Raw genomic sequence first — 19765 nt, 5'->3', positions numbered from 1 at the left:
AATAACAGAAAGATAGAATTAAATTAAATTTTAACCAATCCACGCGTTTCTTATCCAATTCGTCAATGTGAATCAGTTGAAAAGAACTAATAGCATTAACATTTTTATCCTTTTTGTCATCTTTGGATAAGAGGGAAAAGTAGTAAATGTATATTAAACATAAGTTTATATCCTGTTTTGTTAATATATCTACAGATCTTTTACTATCTTGTATCTAAAATGAACAAAAAATATATTGTTTTTCTTAAAAAAATGAAAAAAATTTCCAACTCTTTAAAATTAAGTTTACACTGCATTGAATAATTTGTATGTTAAATTAATAATAAATTATTATTATTGATTAATATTGATTAATTAGTATTAATGAATTGACAATTGGTTCGTGAAAAATTCTGGGAAAATTCAAATAATATTTTTAGAATTAATTATGTTAGTTTTATGTCTTTTTTTTCAACCACAGAGTGCAATTGAAGGAGGTTCTTCAAGCCGAAATAGCTCAGTTGGGAGAGCGTTAGACTGAAGATCTAAATGTCCCCGGTTCAATCCCGGGTTTCGGCAATTGTTTTTTGTATTCTTCAACAGTTTTAAAATTTTGAAAAATCAATTTTTTTAATTTTTGTATTTTTCACAGTCAATTTATCTCTTTAAATTTTTGACGAAAAATATTAATAAAAATATGTATTTGAATTTATATGAATACATAATTTGAAAATCACAACAATTCGTTATAATATTTTGAATGCAACAATATTTGAGACTGTTAAATAAAATTTAGTTGCATTAAATAATTGTAAATAATTGTTTTTAGATTATTTAAAATAAAAGTTTTTTTAATTTAAATAAATATTTGTTTAATTTAAATAAACATTTAGTTCAATATCATAAATTTTCGGTTTATAGAAAGACTTTGGTTATCAGAAGAAAATTTTTAGTTTAATCCCTTTTGTAAAATTAAAATTAATACTTTTAATGTGTGAATTTTACAACTTTCTGTAAATTTACTACTCTGAAAGTTATATGTAATTATATATTTTTTTTATTACCTACTTTAAAAGCAGTAAATTTACAGAAAGTTGTAAAATTCACACATGAAAAGTATACAAAAAGGTTTTTAAATTCGCTAATTTTAAAGACGTTATTTTACAAGTTTCTTTTAAAATTCCATAACAAAACTGTATAAATATACTGCGTTTTGTATTATTGTTTTGTATAAATCAAAACATAAACATAAAAACAAAAGATAAAATATGGTTCTTTTTGAAACTTTCAGACTAAAACTCAAAATGAGTGCAAGCAGGATCGTTTTTGTTGCTTATGAAAAGAGTAGTATTTTATGAATATGGAGATCAATTTGAACCCAGGTTTTTTTATGCGTGAACCCCACTTATTTTCATCATCATGGTCCAGAGCTTCAAAGCGTTGGCCCGACGGTCGAAAGCTCATTCGTACTCTCTAAATCTGAATTAGCGAAAATCACTGATATAATATATTTGTTATTTAAATTAATTTCATATTTTTAATGCAGTAGTGAAAATTGTAATTTCTGATCGAATTAGGTTCAAAATTAGGCCAATTGAAGCTTTTTTTTAATGTCCTAAAACTTATGGGACTTTTAAAGTTACTCCTATATTTTTTAACAAAATTTTAGATTTTTAAAACTAATATCATAGCATGGACAAAAAATGTTTAATAAGAGGTCAAAAGAACTCACGTTTTTGATAACTTTTTCGTAACTTAGAAGTGACTACAATAGTATCTTGAAATAAGAAGCCTATTCTTTTTGCACTGTAGTGTTATTTGTATCAGGTAATTTTTATAGAGGGTGTTTTTTATACTCCGGAGAAAAATGTTAAATACAAAAGTTGTTAAGTTCAAAAAAGTTTCACAGATTAATATAATTTTTTAAACCTATCAACTTTTGTATTCAACACTTTTCTCTAAAATATGCTTTCCATTCAAGATATTTTATGGGTCCGGAACATAAAAAAATCACACTGCGTATATTTTCTGCGTTTGTGCATTAATTATTTGCTGCTTGGCAATATTTCCCATTCTTCTTTGTTCTCAAAGTGAATTTTTCTTTCATGGTTCATTTTGATTCGTTTCAGCTAAAGTTCAAAAAAAGGACAGCCACGGTTCACGTCTGTTGCATATTTTAAATATTGAGTTCCCGAATACGCTTTTAATGTACATATATACATATAACATTAATAATTGACGAATAACTCGCGCGTACAATCAAACCGTCGATAATGATTTAAAAAAGTCTGGTAAGTACCCTGTATCAAAATTTTTCCCCACGGGAACTTGCTTTGTGCGACTAATATTAAAATAATCAATCAATTTAACTTTATTATATCTTGGTAATGTAGTTCCTTTCTTGATAAACGGATAGCAATTTTTATGCTTCTGTAGTGTCTCGCATGTGTTTTTTCTAACGGTTTTTAAACGTTCAGTTGAGAGAGTGAATTCCCGCGCATGTCAAAAGGTTCGAATAAAGAAGGATTAAAAATATTAGAAATCTCCCCCATCTTTATCATGTTTTCAAACCCGAACAATTTCGTTTTACTTCGATGCGACGAATGTTCTTCAATAAAAGGGATAAGAAAACTTTTTTTTCAATTCCTTTCATTGCAAAGCATAGTTCAATATTCTCTAAAGAAAAACAAAATAAGGCGAAATATAATAAAGTCTGGGAGAAAGAATGTGATTAAAGGACCGCAAACCTTATTTTTCCACATTTAAACTTAACGAATGAATTTCTCGCGCCATTTTATTAATATTGACAATGTTCAGTTGTTGAATAAGATTCGAAAATTTTTTATATTTTCTGAAAATTACCAATATTTTAGCCTCTTTCGCTTATTCGACCTTTTTTCGAGAGGAGAAAATGGAAAATTTGTCAAAAAAGTGAAAAAAAAGTTTGTCCGTCGATAAAAAACTTGAAAGGCTTTAAAAAAAGACATCAAGTTTTTTTATTACAAAAAAAGTAGGGAAAAAACTATAGTCTTTGATATATTGTAAAAAGTTGTGTTAATTTGGCTGTATTATTTTGTGCTAAAAGCATCAAAAGCGAACCTCGGAGGTGGCGCCACGTTCTCCGAAGTTCAGCATTGATTAGTTTTGAGCTTCAACAAAAATGAGTTCTGGTTTATTTATTTAAGCATTTTTCATGGTTAACTGTCCCGTCAGACTTTGATGTATTGTGTGTCAATACTTCGGGTTTGTTTAAAAATCGATGGAAAATTACATTTTTTATGCGATGAATATATGGTAAAAGATTCACTGTTAACTTAAAAGTATCAAATGCGGCAACGAATTGTTACCAAAAATGTGGATGAAATCAAAAGTTGATCTAAATCTTTGATATTAACTTGATATTTTTACGAAAACTGTGATATATCACTCTCAATTATCACAATTATCAGCGTTTTTGGAAATTTCCTCTTTCTTCAGTATACTGAAGAAATAGAAAATTTTCTCTTTCTTCAGTATATATACTGAAGAAAGAGAAAAATTCTGGAAATTTTCTATTCCTTCAATATATACTGAAGAAAGAGAAAATTCACTCTTTATAATATAACTGCAGTATATATACTGAAGAAAGAGAAAAATTTGGAAAACTTTGTAAATTATCTCTTTCTTCAGTATATGTATATACTGAAGAAAGAGGAAATTTCCAAAAACCTTGAGAGGCGTGATAATTGAGAGTTAAACATTTCTGTGTCCTGCATTGAATAAATAATGATGCGAAAGAAAAACTCTGATGGCTACGCCACTGGACATACCAGCCGTATTATCTTTTTGTAAAAAACCTGTCCTCTGCCGCGTCGTAAATCGATATATCATCAGTACCACACGCGAGCTGATTTTGATGTCTGCGTCCGTAAAAATATAAATATATAATCAATGCAAATTGAAGAGTGCTACTGCAGAACAAAATTAGAATGCTCTTCTGGTTCTGCATTGAAAAAGACATGTCAACTCATCGTTTTAAAGATGAAAAAGAAGTAAATTTATATGAAATTCGAAAAAGTGATAAAGTCGTTATTTATCTCCGCAGGGAAATATTTTTCGACAATAATATGTTTAAATAATTGCGTGAAGCTAGCTAATCATTTTTTGTGGTCATGGTCGGAAAAGTATTCATGAAGGGACAATTCTTGGTGCTTAAAAAGCCTTAGGATCCCATATAATAGTAGCATAGTAGCAGGAGTAGGCCGGAGGGGTTCGCAAGCTAGCGAAGAAGAGTGGAGAGAACCATGGGACTAAGCCGCTTATCAGGGTGGCAACAGGCAGTGTAGGACCAACCAACGTAGATATAGTAATATAGTTTGGTTTCCATGGAAACATGAATCTGTCCATTATGTCTGTACACCTAACGTCCGGACACCTATCAGTTGTTGGCGTATCCTCTCTGATGAGCGTAAAAAACCAAGAAAAAAACTCTAACCTCATATTTGAAACAAAGTCTTAAAATACGACTTAATGAATTTTAATTTGGATTTCCATATTTTTTTATTTCGGCTTACAAGGCGGCTTAAATTTATTTAACATTTGCATAAATTTTCTATTCGCCATTCGTTTATATTCGAATAAGGCATTTCCGAAAATTTAGACAAATTGCACTATAAACTTTTACTACTTATTATATTAGAACTATATATATTATAGTTGAACTGAACCAACAAAAGAATTGTTTTCTCTTAACCATCAACCTTAATTGCAATAATAAATCTTTCTTAAAGGCTTTGGTGAATATTTTGTATTACAATTTCAAATATATTCTCAAATTCTATAATCTATAAAGTTTGCAAATACACTATAGGTTGCCACAAAAATTTACTTTTGTTTTTCCAATTTCCAGACAAAAATTTTACATTTTTTCCTGACCCTAAAGAATATTCTGCGATTCACTATAAAAAATATTAGATACTCAAAAAAATGTTTTATTTCATTTATTTACGAATTTCTTTAATGGTAACATTATATTCGAAAGCATGAAGAACTTCTTTTTAAAATAAATATTATTTAATCATAATTATTTTTGATAGGAATTTAGATTTTCAAAAATTTTAAATTCAAACCTTTTTGCAACAACTTATAAGAAAAATATTATTATAAAACATGAAGATATCGATCGACTCGGGCCGATCGCTTTCTTCAAGTTTTATAATAAAATTAAAGATGGCAATAATTGATAAAATCAATATTTTACACTATAAAAATGTTTTTACTGTAACTTCTTCAAAATCATTTTCATTATTTCAATTCAATTTTTATTTTTGTTTTCTAGAATTTTTAACTAAAATTCTTCTTTAAATCAATTATTTTTAATAATTTCTAAAAAAGTTCTTTAAGAATTTACAAATCTGATTAAAAATTTCAAAAAAAATTTAATTAAACTTTTTCAAAAAAATTAATTTTACAGAATTATTAGTTAAAACTCAAATTTTAAAGATTTTAATTTGAAACTTATTCAAAATTCAAATATTATCTAAAATTTTAATAAAATCGTTTTATCGTTTTAAAGGTTCTTGGTAAAAAAAAGACTCGATGGTTTTTAAATTTCAAATTGAATGAAAAAAGTGAAATTAGTGAGATTTTGATCACTAAAAATACAAAATAATATAGTTTTTGACGCTGAGCGTCGACGCTAAAACTTTAGGGACATAATTTTTAAATAATAAAATTCTTTCGAAGAATTTTAATAATATTTTTAAGAATAATTACATTTTTCGAGGAATTCGATTAAAATTGTAGTAAAAATAATTGAAATTCTGCGATGAGTTTTAGAATTTATGAAAATAATTTAATACCCTGTAAAAAATTTTATTTTTTATAAAAATAATGGAATTTAAGCAAAGAAATTTTAAAAATATTTGTAAATAATTGAATTTCTGTGAAATTTTTATTATTTATAAAAATAATTAAATGTTTACGTAGAATTTTATCAAAACTTGTTTTAAATAATTAAATTCTTTTGGAAAAGTTAATAAAAAAAAAATATAGATATTGAAAATCATTGAATTGAGAAAAATTTTGAAGAATAATTGAAATTTTGCCAAAAGTGTTATTAAAATTTTGTTATTGTAATTTCTCCAAAATTAAATTTTTAGTGTTTTTAACGAAAATTCTTCTATAAATCCATTATTTTTCACAATTAATTATAGATCAAACAATTTTAAAAATTTAAATAATTTTAAAAGAATTTGAATCATTAAAATTTTTATTTTAAAAGTTCTTTAAAATTTCTAATTAAATTCATTAAAAATTGAAGTTTTCCAAAATTTCAAATTGAAACCTTTTGAAGTTGATTTATTTATAAAAATTGTAAACGCAACTTTTTTAAAATTCAATTATTTTTGAAATATTGAATTAAAATTATTCATTAAATAATTTCTAAGTAATAATTTGATGATAATTCTTGAAAAATGAAGTTATTTAAAAAGAAATTATTGTCAAAAATAGAAAAAATTGAAGGTTTTTATTAAAATTCGTGATAATTTCATGGTTTAGGAGACAGACAAAAGAGACAAAAATTCAGAAATTTTTTATGAATTCTTAAAATTTAATATTTCCAGTATTTTTAATAAAAATTCCTATTTTCCTCTGAATTCCCTGCCCAATTCTACTTTCCCTGACTTTATTCTGAATTCTCTAACCTGTGGCAAAATTTAATTTAATGTATATAATGATGATAAAGAACCAAGTAAACGAAAAGTCGCTTTGTCTAATACAATAAAAAATACATAAACTATCGTTTATGTTTTTTTTTTATCTCGGAAGAACTCGTGCTGAAATTAACAGGCTTGTAATGGCGCAATCTTGATCTCGGTGTGGGATAATACATTTTCTCTGCCCTTAAACTTTCAAAGTTTATTCAAACTTCGACTTATATCCTTTCCTCTTTCAAACTAAGTATTTTCTTCACAATTTAATTTTAACACATTTGTAAAACTTCCAAATTACAAAAATCTTATTTTTTATGAAATTCTAATCTTATTAAAAAAGTTTTTGATGTGTATTTCGAATTATAAATTAATAAATAAATGATTTTTACATTTTTAATAATTTTTCAATATTGTACAGAGATAAAATTGTTACTGTTTTGAGACTTGTCATTTAAAAATGTTCCTATGAAAAAAATTCCTTAAGCGCGACCGCATACGCGTGATGTATGAATATGCGCTTATAATTTGGTTTTAAAAAAGAAATACGCTTTTTGTTTTTATTTTCAGTTTATAAAAGTAAAGTTTTAATTTATAGCATCAGGGTCCAAATAGTACCGATATTTATGGCGGGAAACACGCCTCATTATTATGCAAAGCTCATTTAGTAAGTGTGAAGAGTGATAAGTGCTGCCATATCCAGGCCTAGTTTTCAGGTCCTACATGTCGAATTCTTTCTAACCTAACTTTCGTTAACTTCACCTTGTTTGTTTTTCTCTTTTTACAGGGCTTCGCCCCCTCCGCAACTCATTGTTAGAGCTCCGCCCTGGGCCCGCCCCCCTTTCTTTCCAATAATCTTTGTCCTTACCATTGTTTTCTAACCCCATAACCATTATACGCTGCATGCGTACAATGCCGCTTATTGTATCATAGATCATTTTCAAAAAATTATCCTACTTTCTTCAGTTATTAACATTTATACTTTTATTCTGTCTTTTTTTATTCCTTTGGTTTTCTAATAAATTTAATTCAATTAGAAATATAGAATATAAACGGTCAGGCAATCTAAGTCGAAGAATTTTCTTTTCAAAAGAAAGGATTTTACTTATGCGTCGATAACTATAATAAAATATTTGGAAACTGTTACGAAATTTCACATAAACTTACTTCTTTTATCAATTTTTAACAATTATATACATAAGTTAATTTTAAAAATATTAAAAATTTTGCATATCACATATTCGTTCTTCATGAGGCTGAAGTAGTGAAGTCCACAATGTTTTTAAAAGCGAAAACGAAAAAAATGAGACGATATTTATTATTTTGGCTTCAAATTTTAATTATTTGTCTTTCAAGTATATTAAGTAAAAATTTCTTAAAAATTTATGCACATGAAATTTAGAGATGAATGTAACTTGAAAAAAATTTCGTTTTAATAACCTTTGCGGACTTCAACCTAATTTTTCATAACTAAACTCAAGGGTTTCAATTACTCAAAGGGCTTAAATTTATATTTAAAATTTAATATCTAGTTTGTAAATATAAATTGAATATGAAAAGTGACTTGATAAAAAATTCTTTTTAATTATATAATTTTTTAAAAATGTTACGAACTTCATTCTTCTTTATCACATTTTTAGACTTCTTCAAAAATGCATCATCAAGTTTTTCAAAATTTGCTCAACGTAACTGTTTATAAAAGAAAAGTTTATAAGAAATAAAAATAACTATATTTTAAAAATAAGATGCAAAAAAATGTTAAGAATTGCATGTTAAAATTGAGATGGTATTTAGGTTCAGTGACATTATATAATCGAATCCCAAATTATAGCTTAAATATTGTTCAAGAGGGGATATGGCTTAATTGCATAATCTTTATAAAAGTTAGGTAATGAAAGGATTTTGGAATAAAGCTCTTCAAATACTTGTGGACACGACAAACAATTCTCCTGAACATTTCTGATGTATAAAGTTAAATCATTTCGTCGCCTATATCAAATTTTGAACCGCAGTGATTCAGAACGTGGCGCCACCTACTATAACTTCAATTTTGTTGTTTTCAACGGAATAGTGTGTGTGTGAAGTTATGCTTAAAATAAATCCGTTTTTCCTATATTCATTAAGTTGTGTTTATTTTTATTCTTTTAAGATATTTAAGAAAATCATTTCTGAAAAATTTTTAAATTTAAATCTCGGTAATTTTTCGACAATATTTAAAAACTTTAGGATTTTTTTAGTATCGTCTCGCAACTAGAGAAATGGGAAATACTTTTACAAAATTTCATATATATTCTCTCTCCGTGTGTTCATAAATCTCTTAACACAAAAACCCATAAAACAATTACATTATACGTATAGTATCGCGTAAAGAAAATTTATTTAAAATAAATATTTTCGACGTGTCGTTTTCTTCAAACTATAATATAAAAAGCGAGGCGTATTTTTTTCAACCAAAATTCGAGGTGTATTTTTTCCACTGAGATGTAATTTAAACCCTTGAGTTCAGTTATACAAATGAGGCTGAAGTCCACAACGTTTATTAAAACGAAAATTTTTTTCAACATTGTTAAAAATTTTTGTTCCAAATTTTATACAAAAATGTTTAAAGCAATTATCATACACAATTTTGAAAATTTACAACACACATTTTGAAATTTAATACAAATTTTCTTATTCAAATTTAAAACACATTTCTTTAAAATTTTCAAAATATTTTTTTTTTGAAAATTATAATACAGAGTGTTTGAATGAAATTTTAAACATTTCTGTATGAAATTTCAAATATTTCTGTTTAAAATCTCAAACAGTTATAAATTTCAAACAGTTCTGTTGAAAATGTCAAATAGTTTAATATGAAATTTCTACCAGGTTTGTTTAAAATTTCTTACAGTTTTATTTGAAATTCCAAACAGTTTTGTTAGAAACTTCACAACTTCATAAATTTTTGAGAAATTCTTACTTAATGTTATATTTAAAAGACAATTGATAAAAAATACCATGAATTTGGAGCAAAAATGAAATAAATCTTCACAATATTTTTGCGTTTTCGTTATTTTAAAAACTTTACAAACTTCAGCTTCATAAGTTATACACAGAAAATAAAAAATTAAAAAGTGTTATTTTAACACCGAATTTGGTTAAATTTTTAACAGGATTTTTAACAGGATATTGTCCTATATTTTTGCAAAACATAATTTTCAAACATTTTCAAACATTTCTGTTTGAAACCTATGAAGACAGTGAAAATTACATACTCTGAATGCAATTAAATACTTTATATGTAATGTATAATTGAAAAGTTCGCGGATTAGTTTATTTAACGTTGCTCCGGTTGAAAATTCGTTTCTTAGGTTTTGTTGATAAAATTAAAAGAAAAAATAAGTGGGTATCTTTGCAGAATACTTTTACAATATGTTATTGATTACAAGGGAAATCGATGTATTGACTGAAGCCACACATGTACGGAACAAAGTTGGGGCTTCTCAAGTATATATATGCATGGTAGACAGTGTTGTTTCGTACCGATGGATAGGTGACTTGAAATATTTTCTTTTCTAGTCATTTTTGCGTGAAATTACATTTCGATGCTTGTTTCAGCTTCCATCAAAACTTTACTGTAAAAAATGTTTGGGACATTTTATACAAACATAGTAGAGTTCTGATGGAAATAAATTTGATAAGGTTATGTTGGTACGTAACGCGCACGAGTATGGCAAAGAGCGCACAACCGTATGGCGATAAGAGGAATGATAAATAAATTTAGGAAAGATAAATAGAGACTCACCTTGGGGAAACGCAGAAAGACTGTGGTCGAGAGGATGGCCATGCGGATGGCCGTGAGTAGCCAGACTGAAGGGGGACGGCAGTCCCGGATGAGGACCTCCAGGATGTCCATGAGTATGTGGATGCGGATGTGTGCCCATCCCCATAGCTGGGTGACCATGGAGATGATACTGGGCACTTCCTGTCGGCACGCCAGTAACAGTCGTCTTGAGAAACCCTGCCATGGCGTAGCCCTGAAGGCGAGCCGCCAGTTCTCCGCTCGCCCCGGCTGAACCTCTTTCTATTTCTCTCTCGTTATTACCACTTTCCCCCCACCAACTCTCCCTCTTGCACTTGAACTCTGCCTTCACGTTCCCCGCCAGCTTCGATGCCGCTTTTGCTTCTTCCTTGTCCTGCTGACGTATTATTCCCAGCTCTCCACCTGAATTCAAAAACATCATCTCCATTCAATATCAATATCTCATATCATTATCTCTTAAATCTAAGGGAAAGTTTAACACTTATTTTTGCATGAAATTCAACCTCAAATTCTCGGGTTTTCCAAGTCGGGAGGACATTTAAAAGATATTAGGTCCGTCTCGACGACTGAAGGTATTTCCCAGCACCATAAACGAATCGGAAAAAAGGAACAATACCAACATGGTTAGTTCTTTGTATAAATGGAAAAATTCCCCAGTTTTCAACCTTAAATGAAAACCTTATTTTTCATAGAAAGCGCAAAATTTTACTATTTTACCTGCATAAAAAAACAATCCGAAGCATCACTTGTGAAGTTAGCGTCGAAAACAATTTCTTAATCGAAAAGTTATTAGTTAAAAACATCATCTTTTAGCGAAAACTCTCTTATTTATATATAAATACCGCACATTCTGGAAACCCGTCTACATTGTAAGCTTTATTTTGTTTTTCTTCACATATATAGAATCGTCAAAGTATACAGAGTTTCACAACAACCTCAATAAACTTATGAGACAAAATAAAACTACATAAACAAACTATGCAATTTCAATGAAGCTAAACTCCGCAACATTTTGACAATAGAAAAATAAAAAAAGAAATTTTTTTCAAGTTAAATTCATCTCTAATTTCTATGTGCTTAGATTTTTAAGAAACTAAAGCGGTTACTTAAAGAACAATTACTGAATAATAACATCAATTTGAAGCCAAAATAAATTGTTACTATATTTTTTTTTGTTTTGGAAAACGTTGCGTACTTCAGCCTCATCAATTTCGCATTTAATTTTAATAATAATTTTTAAGGTATTTGTCGCGCGACTGGTCACTATCAAAAGTTTGTATCCGTTGACTGTACTTATGAAACGATTAAATGAATGCGAGTTTCCGAAAAACTTTTGCGGACGTACAGTTTGACACACAGATGTTCTCAAAGTATATTCATAACCTCTCGCATGAAAAACGATCGTGGCAACGTCGCAAGTTTGGCGTATGGCCGTCTTTAAAATTTCGCGCCAAAAGTAGCAGACAAGCTGTAGTATTTAACAAGCGCTATTGCCACGTTTACAAATTCACCTGTCATTTACAGTAAATGTTAAAATAATTTTTCAAGTTTGATGTTAAATATCTTTTAAACAAGACGGTGAAAAATTTTCATTTTTTTTATAAAAGTTCATTTTGGTTCAATAAATAAAACTTTAGTTTTTCTAAAAAATCTGTCGATTAATATAAGTGCAAAAATTAAAAATCGTTGGTTTTCATATGGTTTTCCTATACCGTACATGTTAAAAATCGAAACTTTGATTTCATTTTTTGAGACTTACAGACGGTCAATTTTATTTTAATAGGCCTTATTTTGTAGATAAATATCCAAAGAATAATTATGTGAAATTTAAAAAAATTCTGTCGAAAACGAATTTACGCGACAAATACCTTAAGTTAGCAAACTGTTTACAAAAAATTGTTTTTTCTATAAGATATTTTTTTTGGAATACTAATTGTCGAGTTTTGAGGACGAAAAGCTGTTTTAATTTGGACCCCTCTGATTTTCTGCTGTCTGACAGTTTGTGAGTAAAAATGTTTGTAGTGAAAAAGGGGGTATTGAAAGGAAGGGGCTGAAAATTAGGAGAAATAAATGGTGTCGCACATTTATTTACAAAACAGATTGCGAAGATATATACTTAGGGGAAAGTGGCCCACGTGTGTTCATGGGCCGATAGAATCATTTCAATTAATTTGAGCATTTTCTATTAAATGACTATATCTGTTCTGCAGACGGCCCCTGCAGATGTAATGCGGTAGCCCCGCTTCTAATATATTCATTACTTTTTTTTATAATTTTATTAATTGTATTCATTACTTTTTTATAATTTTATTAATAAAATATTTGACCGTTTAGAAAATAATGGAAAAATCGTCAAAAATATTATAGGTTTTTTCTATTTTGGAGCTTTTTGATCTTTAACGACTGTTTATTTTTAGTCTATTTTTTAGACTAAAATAAACATTTTTTTTATTAAAAAGGAGATTTCTATATATATAATTATAGCAGACTTAATATGATTAGTAAAAATTCATGCATCTTTAAAATAAATTTATGAATTTTAAATGTCATCAATAAATCATTATTATTAAAACTCTGCACGTATAAGAAATCGCAGCTAAGATGAAAAATATTTTTTCCTCTTATATTTTTTCGTAAAACTTTTGTTATTTCATCAAAACTTATTCATTATATACAGAATAATTAAAAACTTTAAGGAGGTTCTCTCACTGCTACTATTGAAAAAATCGATTTTTGATAAAATTTCTTCAAATTTTGAGAAAATGTCACTTTAAGTTCGCTTTAAATGTGATAAAGGTTTTGAAACTTTTTTCCATCCTAAATTTTGAGTTCTTCAAGTTCAAATTTCAACGCAAAGTTCTTAAAGTGAACGCAAAGAAACATTTTCTAAAAATTTGAAAAAAATTGAGAAAAAATCGATTTTTGCAAGAGTATAGCAACCGGAGAATGAAACATCATAATTTAAAATTTCAAAATTTTCAATTTCAAGAACTCCATCGTGTAATACCCTCTGGGAAAAAACCATCATATTCGTTCCTAAAACGTTCTTAAATGTTTTTAGAATGTTTCATGCCCGCTACAAATAATAATTTTCTATAGAACATTATTTGAACATGCATGTCACTGTTTTGCTAAGGATATCAAATTGAGACAAAAACATATCAAAATAGTTGCGAAGCAACGTTTTGATACGCTTTTTGTCTCATTTTGATATCCTTAGCAAAACTGTGGTTTTAAAATAATTTGGAACATTATTTGACCGGTTTGAAACGTTCTAAACACGTTTTAAGAACGTTTTTGGAACAAACAAACTTCCCAGAGAGTATAGAAGACATTTTAAAAATGTAAAAAAGTTACAAATTTAAAAATCTTAGATCTTTAAAATATGTTTGGATAAAATAAATAGTCGACCGAATAGATCATCAACAGCTTAGAAAAATAATTTTCATCTTCGACCAATGCAGAATTTTGTTTTGCTAAAAGAATTTATTTTAAGTTTCGAGCTTAATAATCAGGTAAAAAATCAGTGTGACCTGGTCGAAAAGCACATCTGTTAAATGTAGTGTTTTTTTGACCACGCTGCGTCTTTCATCTCCAAACAGAAGTAGAGATCTTTATCAGAAAATGCGCATCGATGCTTAGTCGACCCTAAAACCTGAAAAATCTGTTTCTTCTTTTTGTAGATAGTGTCGTTTGCATCAAGATTTGTTTGAAAACAGATGTAGATAGCAAAATTAACACCTAATTAGCACGAAATTTAAATATACAATAACCTCCGAAAAATGTCTTTCTTGTTTTCTTACAAAAATCTCTTGATGATATCGAACCAAAATCTTATAGAGGTTATTTTTGTTATGTCTTAAGTGCGAAAATGCATAAAGTGGGTTAAGAGGTAAATTTAAACTAATCATGTTTAAGCCTTTATTACATTTAATTTATCATTATCTGAAAAATAATTGTTGATCTGTTTAGTAACTCGAGCATAACTATTATCTTCAGTTGTCTTTATCAAATAGACCAATTTTATTTCGACTTCTCACTTTTGAATAAATTGAAATGAACCATGACGCCCGGTCTCCCCTGGGCGTATGTTTCCAAACTTATAACTTATTTATGTGACTGACGTGTGAGGTGCGAGGCGAAGACCTTCACTGCAAAAAATGCCATGCTACTAACACGTTTAGAAATGTCTTTTTGAATGAGCGTCTCACTTCGGTGCCTTAGATGACCCAAAACACACCTACTTTATGAAGATGAAGACAGGGAAAAATACGCTTGGATATATACTCAAATTAAAGATTGCTTCTCCACAACTCCATATTTCGTATATATGTATATTTAAATTAAAAAGCAATTTATAAATTATAAAAACATTTCAAGGGAAAGTGTGCGAGCAATTTTTATTTTTGTCACTTTGAACCATATTTAAAGTTGACATTGAAGAAAGATTAATAATTTTCGAGATTGAGAAACGATACTCACTAATAAATTTGAGTCAGTGCCGAGTTTCACTATAATGAAAAAGTTGAAATTTAGCTGCTCTGATGCTCTTCGGCAAGATTTCAACTGAATAATTTAGTTGAAATCTTACTAAACAGCTTCGGTTTGAAATCTTATACACCGAACAGTTTCAGTCACTAAAGTCCAAATTTTTTTTGAAATTTTAACTCCTCCCCCTACGTACACTCTAAATCTGAATCAGTGAAAATTTCACTGACGAGTTTTTTTAAAATCATCAGTGGAATTTTACTGAGAAATCAGTCGAAACAACTGAAATTTTCACTAATTCAGATTTAGAATGTAGACGCTGTTACAAGTACTAGCGTAATTTTTCCTCTTATCCTAGACAATAGCTTAACCCCCCCCCCCTTAGTCTTGAAGTGCTACGTACTTTATGGACGACCCCCTAGTCAAATTCCACTGATTCAAATTTAGAGTATAATTTGTATATAGGTTATGTTTCTTGAAAATATTTTTAATCTTGATCAACCGACTTTTTCTTTCAGATATTTCACCCTTGATTTATACACATATAGTTTAAGGTTCTGATAAAAATTTTTACGAAAAATATCCAGAACACACTTTATTATTCATTTGTTTAATATTAACAATTATTTTTTACAATAAATAGTTTTTTTCAACTATGAAATAAATTTCATTAAAAAGTTCAAAACTTCGTTAATTTTGTGTAAAACTTTCATCAAGATCCGACATTCCTTTTCTGAGAAATAAAAAATGAAAAAAAAAATTTTTTGAAAAAATGTTACATTCAAATTCAATTCTTTATAAAAAATGAACAAATGAATATTTTTAAACAAAAATTAGTGAATGTCTCTCTATTAGTACTTTACTTTTATAAAGTTTAGTATATAGAAATTGCAATCCTTGGAAGACTAATTTTTCATTTAACTTTCGCATTAACAAAAAATCAAATGTGACGCGCTCCGAAGAAAGGTATATATACCTAAGAAGAGTGTTAAGGTTATGTTTGCGTTATTTTCACCTTCATTAAAAATTTTAGTTTAATTTTGATAAACTAAAGTCAGTTTATTCTTAAGGAGGTTCACCGGCTGCTATACTCTTGAAGAAATCAATTTTCAATAATAAATTTTCTTCAAATTTTTAGAATATCTATTTCCTTGAGTATATACGCTTTAAATATGGCAGAAGTTTCAAAATCCTTTTCGGTACTAAATTTTGAGTTATTCAAGTTCAAACTTCAACTTCTACATGCGATTATGATATAGAGATTTGAAATTTAAACCACAATATCTCGTTTTTGAAATGGTAGACTGTATAGTTTAAAACTTCAACATTATAAAAACAAAGTCTTAAAGTACTTACAGTTCAAACGTGTTTTTTCTTAAATTCAACTTATTTTTGGACTTACAATAAAAATAAGATATACAGGTCTTAAAATCAATGCTCTAATCAAAAATTTAATATTTGGACTAATGTAAGTATATTGTTTTAGTCAAGATTGATCTTTAAGATAGGGGATCGAAAAATAAAATGTTTTAAATAATCTTAAAAGTACAATGTATATTTTAAGATCCTTCCTTTAGCAGTCTTATTTCATGTTGTTATAAATAAATTCTTATTTTAAAAAGAGCAGAAGTTTCTTATTTTAAATAAGATAAGTGCAGAGTATTTGTTCATATAGTTTATGTTTCAATTGCCAAAATTTAATCAAAGAAGTTGAATTTAGTGCCTAATTCGACGGGTCCTAAAAATGAAGTTTTTAGTTAAATTTAATTTTAGTTAAATTATTACAATTTAGAATTTCTTGAAAATTAGAGATGAATTAAGTGACTGTTACAGAAATCAATGCTAATTTTTTCGACCACTTTTCTCTTAAAATATTAAATAAATTAAGCTAGTTTTTTGTGAATAACTCTAAAATATAATAAAGAAGAGCAGTGATGTGCAAAAGTTTTAATAATTCTAAAATAAATTATAAAAAATACTTTGAAATCGGAAAAGACGAGAAATTGATTAAAAGTGATTTTGAGAACTGATCATTTTAAAGTTATTTTTTAATAAATAATTTTAAAAATATTAAAACTTTTTCACATCACTGCCCTTCTTTATGATATTTTAGAGTTATTCACAAAAAACTAGCTTAATTTATTTAATATTTTAAGAGAAAAGTGGTCGAAAAAATTAACATTGAATTCTGTAACAATCACATAATGCTGTTAAACTTGAAACAAAAATTTCTTTTTTGAAAATAAAATATCGTATGTCATTAAATTAGTGATTGATTTTTAAAAAATTTACCACTTCGAAAAAGTGTATTTTATTTCTCTTTTAGAATCCAAATAATGTGTTCGTTATATTGTTGCTATAAAGTTGTTGTCACTTGATTTATCGGAATTAGCCTCTATGAATTAAAGACATGTTTTAAAATATTGCTTTATAAATTAAAACGCAGTTTTAATTGCAGCAGCTTTGCATTATATAACTTTATTATATAACTCATTTCTATCGTATTTATTAGTTGAAATTAAAAGTTCAAACACAAAAAGAAGGATCTCGAAGTACATTTGTAATAATCAGTTTTAAGATATTTAAAACATCTCATATTTTTAATCTCATATTTTTTTTATCTCATATTTTTAATATCTTTTTAGTAACACATTCTATTTCTAAGTTACCTTCTACAAGTTAACTTAGAAAGTAACTTGAGTTGACTTATAGTTTTTAACTTAGAAGTGACTAATATGCATTTTAAAAAATAATTGATAACTTTGTCGAAACTAGAAGTGCGACCACAAATCTTAAAATAAGTTGCCTTCCCTTTACAGTGAAGTAAATACTAGATGTTTTAGAATACTTTTTAATATTTACATTAATAAAAATGAATGCTTTAACTACGTTTAGTATTATCAATAAATTTTTAAAACTTTTCAAAACTGAGTCGAATCGTCAAAAACTATTTTTGTAACATTAATACAGATACTTTGGGGGTACAACTAATATATGTAACAGACAAGGTAGAGATTTTCCGAAAAAACATTATGCTATCGGTGGGGAACAATCTTTCAATTTGAAGAAAAAGAAAACGCTTTGTGGCATACATTATGTACGTTTTTAAAAGCGTTTGTAAAATAGACCAAAAAAAAAAATTCGACAAGGAATGTTATTGTCAGGACTGGGAAACGTGATATGTTGCCAGTAATGTTCGTCTCGGACGTGATGCGGACAATAATTCTATTAGCATTTCTTTCGTGATCACCTCCGTCGCTTCACGTTACTCTCTTCCCAGTGTGATGTATAGGGCGAGTAGAAATATACAATTTGAAAAGAATAGCTGATTTTCTCAAACTTTATATATACTGAGAAAAATGGATTGTCGCGCACGGATATTCACACAAGTGTATTATAATACAGAAGTCACTTATATGTAAATAGAATATTGCGGCCAAAAGTCTCGATATATTTCTCAAGGAACTTTTTCCGAAATTTTCTAAAATATTTTCAAAAAAAAACTTGATTTCGATGTAAATAATCAGTTTTTGCATATATTTACATCGAAATCAAGTTTTTTTGAGAACTTTACCTAAAAGCTGACCGGAGTAGAGAAGTCGATTTTGAAAAGTATTTCTATTAAAATATGATTGTAAATAAAAGTATAAAGTTGACAGGAGCAACTCACCCTTTCTTCAGTGAAAGATGTAATATTCCACAGTTTTGAAGATATCCGTTTATAAATTAGCTAATGTAAAAGTTATTGCTATTTAGAATTAATATCACAGATCGCGAATATCACTGATAATAATCTATGTTCTTGGAACTTGAACAAACACAATAACATATTCCGCGAGAACAAATAATTTTAATACATAATTTTCTTCTTTCAATTTTCACTAAATAAATAATAAATTTGAACACATTTTTTGCATATCACACTTTTCGAACGAAAACTAGAAGCACAAAATATATATATATTTGTCGAGAGAAAAAAAGTCGTCAGGTGAAACAGTCTTCCCGCCGGATGGATTTAGTTAAACTGCTTGCTAGATCTAAAGAGAGAGTCCTAAATAGATGATGTCCCATTGAGTCCCGTATTCTTCGGGGGTGGGGGACTTGTGGGCGGGCAAAGTGGGGAATTCGTACGAATGACCACCCGTCGTGGCCCAAAAGGGCCCTATATAAATAGGGTTAGGCGTGCACGCTATTAATAAATATTAATAACAAACTAACACACGCTACTTGTAAATTAACAAACATTAAAATAAACAATAGTTTCAACGATATCGAGAATTTTTTTTTTTAATATTCTTCAGATGATGATGGAAAATGAAAAGAAATGATTAAATATTGAAAAATGAATGTGAATATAAACAAGAAACATCTCGTTCGAAGATTAGAAGGAGGTGTTAAAATATTTAATTTCTTTTGCTTTCTTATTTTATGAGTGGATAACTCTTGAAACCAAACTGTTTTTAATACCTTTATGTATATAGGGCGCGTGCTAAAAGGCAGGCTAGGGTCTGTAGGCTCAGCCGGTTTATCCATGAAACTTAACTTCTAGTGAGGCTATACGCAAGTCAAATAAACGTAACGCGTATTTTCACTAGCGATAGTGTTTCATTCGTCAATAGGCATGCAACGAACGAAGGACGATCTGCTGGCTAAAGAGAACACCCAGCAGAAGAGAGAGGCGGAGTAAAACGAATAAGGGAATAAGCTATATACATACATACAGTGTGTGCAACAAAGTTGAGGAAGGGAGAGAGAGAGAGAGAGAGAGAGAGAAAAAGTGCGAAAAAGGGTAGATGAGCTTATG

The 19765-nt window shown here is 28.2% G+C and overlaps 1 protein-coding gene and 1 non-coding gene across 4 annotated transcripts in view; one reads left to right on the top strand and one right to left on the bottom strand.

Moving 5' to 3' along the window:
- LOC122506232 (homeobox protein OTX2-like) overlaps positions 1-19565 on the bottom strand; it is a 48380-nt gene extending 28815 nt beyond the window's left edge. Inside the window, exons 1-2 of one of the 3 annotated variants that reach the window (XM_043618316.1) lie at positions 19429-19565; positions 10456-10875 (exon numbers count right to left, since the gene is read on the bottom strand). In XM_043618316.1, the coding sequence (XP_043474251.1) occupies positions 10456-10678 (223 nt within the window). In that variant the 5' untranslated portion in view covers positions 10679-10875; positions 19429-19565. Of the gene's footprint in view, positions 1-10455; positions 10876-11190; positions 11327-18631; positions 19211-19428 lie in introns of those variants that run through there. The other 2 variants (XM_043618308.1, XM_043618324.1) reach the window with 2 other exon arrangements.
- On the top strand, positions 486-558 carry Trnaf-gaa. Its single transcript has one exon. It is a non-coding gene; the product is annotated as a tRNA-Phe (tRNA).
- Positions 19566-19765: the final 200 nt, after the last annotated feature.

The sequence above is a fragment of the Leptopilina heterotoma genome, unplaced genomic scaffold (assembly GCF_015476425.1).
Source record: "Leptopilina heterotoma isolate Lh14 unplaced genomic scaffold, ASM1547642v1 Lhet_113, whole genome shotgun sequence".
In the NCBI taxonomy this organism is placed as follows: Eukaryota; Metazoa; Arthropoda; class Insecta; order Hymenoptera; family Figitidae; genus Leptopilina; species Leptopilina heterotoma.
This window is presented reverse-complemented; position numbering and strand designations above follow the sequence as displayed.